The 6,120-nt window shown below is 29.6% G+C and overlaps 2 protein-coding genes across 2 annotated transcripts in view; one reads left to right on the top strand and one right to left on the bottom strand.

Annotated features, from left to right (window-relative positions):
* Window positions 1–482: 482 nt before the first annotated feature.
* On the bottom strand, window positions 483–2,248 carry LOC113374719 (thyroglobulin-like). The gene is made up of 4 exons (XM_026614692.1): window positions 2,215–2,248; window positions 1,564–1,738; window positions 937–1,022; window positions 483–685 (listed from the first exon to the last, which is right to left on the bottom strand). Exons 1-4 carry the CDS (start codon window positions 2,246–2,248, stop codon window positions 483–485), a joined length of 498 nt encoding a protein of 165 aa, XP_026470477.1.
* Window positions 2,249–2,255: 7 nt separating this feature from the next.
* Window positions 2,256–6,120, top strand: part of LOC113377109 (TBC1 domain family member 4) — an 81,991-nt gene continuing 78,126 nt past the window's right edge. Inside the window, exon 1 of the mRNA XM_026617311.1 lies at window positions 2,256–2,423. Within this exon, the coding sequence (XP_026473096.1) occupies window positions 2,295–2,423 (129 nt within the window). The 5' untranslated portion in view covers window positions 2,256–2,294. The remainder of the gene's footprint in view (window positions 2,424–6,120) is intronic.

The following is a 6,120-nucleotide window of genomic DNA, read 5'->3' as shown; positions in this document are numbered from 1 at the left end:
GTTCTGACCGGATTCGTTTACTTAGTTTGGTAACAACAAGATTGTTTGAATGGCTGAGAAATATCTGAATTGTGTTACAGGATGCCAGAAATCGTGATGCAAACAATTGCGAAAGCAAAACACATTTTTATTTATCAATATTATAGGATAGAAGATTATGTCTTCTTATTACGATTTTTGTAATAATGCGAATATTTTATTGATGCAGTAATTTTGGATAAAGGCTATTTTCACATAGAAATATATTGCTACTTATATTTCCTAGTGAAAACCATTCTCACTACTGCTGGACATCAGGCTCCTCGAAGCGAGATCGACAGCAGGACCTCTGATTCAGGTTCAGTCGCTCTAGTTACTTACCAAGGAGTGAAACCCACGAATTTTTTAAATATATTTTTTGTGAAGTGAAATAAGTTCAGAATTTTTTCATAACAGATAAGTTTTATTTTATATTTCATCATTTATATTATATCATTTTTTTTTCAGCTAAGATCTTTGCATTGCAAAGTGGAGGTACCGCTGACTTCTTTCTGAATTTGATTGCCATCTTCATCAACACACCAGCATTCATTTGGATTTTTTGTACATTGTTTTGGTTCAAAATTTCCATTTTTTTGGCACAAAGGTAACTCGGGTTTATTTGCTGAATTTGATGTGCTCAATAAATTTTTTGTCCGTGCACATTCTGAAAAAAAAAACAAATAAACAATATTCCTTATTTTATCAGGATTGCAATAAATATACAGTATATACAGTTCTTATAAAATTAAATAAAATAAAAATTTAAAATATATAAATAATATTTTGGTACAAAACAGGTGGTGGAAAGGTATTAATTATGATACTAAATAGAGAAGAATTTGTATTATATTAGTGCATGTAAAATAACCATTGAAACTAAGTCAAATAATTATGTGACAAGATATTTTTACTTACTGCAGTTCATCTTGTTAGCTTCAGGTGTATTTAATTTTGCTTCGTATTTCTCTATTTGATTTCCATACTTATCCACGCAAATTTTCCTGAAGAAAAAAATATATGTCACAATGGTAACACATGGATTTGATTATCTGAACGAGAGTAAATATAACTATAATTTTTTTAAAGTATCATGAATATTTTTCTTCCATAAATAAGAAAACCCTTTTGCTACGAGTGCTGGCTAAAATATTTTACCTAATAGTTACATGGAATACCACGAAAAATTACCAGGTCACCCAAACAAATATTTAAAAGAATTAAGCGAGGAATTTCCTACTCGAAGATTGAAAAAATGGCCATACGATCTTAAATAAAATGTCAAAAAATAATAAAAAGAGATATCTCATAGGAGACTTAAATTCATGTACACCCACCATATTGTCTTAAAATTTTTTATATCATTTTGATCGGCAATAAATAAATCTATGCAAATAAAAAAAAAATCAGTTGCATGGGCGGCTTGCAGGCTCGTACAGCAGTGTCACTTCTGTGGAGAACACCACCGTAGCGGTATAAATTCATAAATCTTGAAATTATAGTTAATATACCTCCGTTCAGATGAAAAAAAATCATTGACATTACTTGTCATTCTCTACTTTAACAGGGGCGTACCACCCGTCGGGCCCACATTTTGGCAGTTGATATTCGAGAACAGTATATCCACTTTTTTGAAGTTGCGAAATTTCTTGTAGTTGATCAAGATTGTTCTTTTCGCATTCTCGGAGAAATGTACTATTTTGATCTTGTTTTTCGTTATCTAAAATTATATAATTCAATAACACAATTTTTGTCAGGATCTCTTGAACAAGCGTGATTTTAAGACAAATATGTTTTTTTATACTTTTCTTCTTGATGAAATTGTTTTATAAATTGCAATTCAACGATTGCCCTATCTTTATTTGATGAATTTTTTATCAAAATGTCTAAACTTTATGACTTTTTTTTATTGAAGTAGCAATGCCGTGTAACGGCTATTGTTACTTGGAAACATATTGCTATCTATATTTACGAGTGAATCCTGAAATCACTCCTGCTTGACATCAGCCTATCGGAAGAGGGTATCAAACCAGGAACTCCTAATTAGAAGTCTAACAACTTTGTCACGTGAAAGCTCAATGAATAAAGTTGGCAATAAATTTAGCTTTTGAAATCATAATAATTACCACGTGAGTATATGTTCTTTAAAAATCTTTCATCATTTAATATTTCAATAACATAATGTGGTCGACTTACAGCAGTCCAATTTTGATAATCCTTCCGTGGTCATGTTGACAGGATTTGAGACAGGATCACCTGACACATGGTAAACACACATGCAAAAATCGTTTAAACATTGCAGTTGTTCATATGATCCAGTCGAAGTGCAACGCATTGGGAGAATTGGAGTCCATCCTGGGAGCAATTTGGAAGCAGTATGGGCGCTTCGGGAGCACTCTGTAATGGTGAGTTAAATTATTATTATCTACATCTGCATGTGATCGATTATTGAGGAATAGATTGATTTTTGGGTATTTTCTTTCTTGAAATTACGTGGATATTTCGAATGATGTTTAAATAAGATTTTTTATGGTGCAGTATACTTAATTGAGTTTTAACTACTTTTAAAATTATGACGATGATTTTTAATAAGTTTATTTTAAATATTCGGTACTGTTGTTTTTGAGAAAACGTCTAAGTTAGATCAAACTTTGGCTCACATACACACACAAGCGATTCAGAATGATTTGAAGAATCGAGAAAACGTAAAATTATTAAATCAGATTTTCTGGCAATAAACTTTTTGTTCTGGAAGTTAATAACTAAAAATATTATGAGAATTTAAAAGACTAATACGAGCAAATTTTTGGTCGTACTTGAAAAATGTCTAAATCGAATGCCAGCCCAGTGATTGGGCGTCCGGGTATAAAGTTAAAATAATTAGATGGAAAATTTTGATTTTGAGGCAGACATCGATTTAGATTATTTCATATTGATGTTACTATATCTTTTAATTATTTTCTCTAAGTATGGAAAATCCTTATTCCATCATATTGGAAAAAAGAAATAAAAAGTATAAATTATAAAGATAAAATTATTGATCATAGAAATTTTTTAACACTTTATTTACTTACTACAATTCATTAATAGATCAGCAGATTGGGAGTATAAACCTTCGCCAAAAATTCTTTCACCGTCTTCAGATAAACAGTAGCATCTGTTGTACAATGTTAGATAATTATTAACTTAATAAAATAAGTCAACAGGAAAGTGTCTTGTTTACTATTTGTATCAATTTCAAATTTGCATGTACTTTACTTACGTAAGATTAGTTATGCATTTAACTGGATAAAACTTTCCGCGTTCATCACATTTTGGACGTTCCATATATTTTCCCAATTGGCCATTAAGTTCCAAATTGTCATAGTCTTTCTGTTTTTTGTAGCATTCTGTAACTTCATCCTCTAAATGATAAACAATAATATTATTCGATGCAATCACAATAAAGATATAATTTTAAATTGATTAGTAGACGCACTCTCACAAATTGGATGTTGTCCAGGCCTATGTGTACAAACTAATCCTGGACCGCAAATACTTTCAGGCATTGGCACTCCAGGATTTCCGAGAGAACACTCTTCTTTTTCTTCTGTAATTGAAAATAGAAATAGATTTATTTAATAACTTTTACAAAATTTCCTTGGGTATGACAAAATGGTATATTTTCTCGTACTTTGTTTATTTTAAGTATGTAATTAACTACTGAAACACGATTTTGGCTAGATTGCTTCAGACTTTTGCTTAACTAAAAATAATGATGAAAATATTTTGTTTTAAAAATGCAATGCTGCCACTTATAGTACAGTCATTTAAGCTTAAGTAAAAAATCTCGGAATTCGAGACTCCCAGTTGTAAGTCTGTAAATACTCTAAAATAGCACCCTAAAAGTTATCTCAAAACCTACATATGGTGCATACACCCTACCATATGTAGGTTTTGAGACAACTTTTAGGATGCTATTTTAGGGTATTTACAGACTTACAGCTGGGTATCTCGAATTCCTAGGTGAATTTACTATAGTGACTGGATTATTAATTTTTTATGTGGTATTACTCAAAATCATTTGGCTACCAGCTCGCACTTTGTGAACGCTGGAACACATTTGAACAAAATCTTGATCAAGGTAACAACGAAAATTTGCAAATTGTATGTGTCTAGGTTTAAATTAAACCAAAATTTTAGTCCAATTTATATATTTAAATTAATATTCATAAAATTCTTACTGAGGTGTTTTAAGCACGTTTGGCAACAACTACAAGGCGTGGGTGATGGAAATAGAGCTCCATTGTGAGTCTGATTTTGTGCTAAACATTCATCTCGTACTGGAAGACATCCTTCATTATCTAAATATTCCTGATGAAAATTAATTTTAAAATTAATATAAATTACGTGAGATTGTTAGAAACGTTCAATTCTGAAATTATAATAATTTAAATAATGATATTAAAATATGAGGTATAGAAGGTCTATATATATTATGGAAAAGGAAAGTTAGGATGATGATTGAGGAAGCGTTATGAAGAGGGTATAATTGTAATAAATAATAGAATTTTGTTTAAAATTCTGTAATAAATATAGATGATCAAAAACTTTTAAGTAGATAGTTCGTGTTGTAATAATAAAATCAATATTGAAGTGTTATTGATCAGAGATGGGAAAGAAAATTAGTTTTATTAATGATTCGAAAAGTGATTCGAAACAAAATACATACATACATCTTCTGAAATAAATGTAGAGAATTAAAAATACCCTAATTAGATAATCATTTATGTTATAAGATGCTTCAAAGTTTAATTGAATGTTATTGATCAAAAATGGGAAAAATACTCTTTTTTTTATTTATTGACTTTGTAAACGAAAAATACTCTTATTACAAATGCTTCAAAGAGTTGTTCGAAATAAAATATAGTTCATACAAGAGAAATGAACACTTCTTAAGTATATAGCCTATGTTGTTAGATTTGTTATTGTTAAATGTTACAAAATTCAATATTAAAGCACTATTGATCAGAAATTCTTTAGAAAAAACCTTTTTCGGGATAGAATAAAATACATACAGAAAGTTGGTAAAACTAACTATGAAACAAATTACGTGAAATCAAAAGGTCAAAAAGTCAAAAAGAACTATATTTGACATGATAAGAATAAACTATCAGAAAATACGATAGAAAAAATAAGTTTATAAATTGGGTGAAATAAAAATGAGGCGTAACATTGTTATACACAGTTTGAATTGAATTGAAAAAATAAACTCAAAGCAATGTATAAAAAATTAATATTAGGTTAGCAACTAAGTAAGTGCGGATTTTTGTTCAAATCTTTCATGAATCTAAATAACTTTAATCTGTAATGTATTGTTCATTTTGATCAATGACTTTTTGTAATTTTTCAAGCAATATCATTAACACAACTTCATAAAACTTCTGGTTTTTCTTAGCAAAAACTGAATTAGATAAAATTTGACGTTATCATAATCATTGAATTGTTTAATTTTCAAGGAGTTTTGTAAAGATCGAAACTAAAAGTAATCACATGGTGCAAGGTCAAAATTATATGGTAGATGTAGTAAAATATTTCAATGAATATCCAATAATTTTTGTTAAATGGCCAAGGATATGTTATGTCAATAATGGAATAAATCGCCGTTACGAATTGTCAATTCATTAATTGTTCAATTGGTCAATTTCATTAGTTCAATGTAGACATCAGTATTGATGGTTTGGGTTGGGTGATAAGAGTAAAAGTAAACAATTCTTTGGCAATCATCTTCAACTGGACGATCAGAGCGTTTTTCACCCTTAAGTGAAAAATCACCAGAACAGACCAGAACCAGAAATTTTGCAAACCAATTTTGACACTGCCGTTTTTTTGAGACTATAAACAGCTCGTAATTTTTTGTAGGCTTAAGACGCCTTCTTCACATTTGCAGAAACAAAAAAGCAAAATATGACAAAAATATTTGATTTGATTTTCCATCTTTGCTAAACGAAAACTACGCAATCGCTCAAAAGTTTCTTTTTTACTGGTGGTCGTCTAAGTTGCCTACTATCTACATTTAGATTACGTCAGAAAACCTAAAAATTCAATTAAAACGAGAAAAAT

Source organism: Ctenocephalides felis, unplaced genomic scaffold, assembly GCF_003426905.1.
Source record: "Ctenocephalides felis isolate EL2017-DRISC unplaced genomic scaffold, ASM342690v1 CF-g0.4_SCAFFOLD_01886, whole genome shotgun sequence".
Lineage (NCBI taxonomy): Eukaryota > Metazoa > Arthropoda > Insecta > Siphonaptera > Pulicidae > Ctenocephalides > Ctenocephalides felis.
This window is presented reverse-complemented; position numbering and strand designations above follow the sequence as displayed.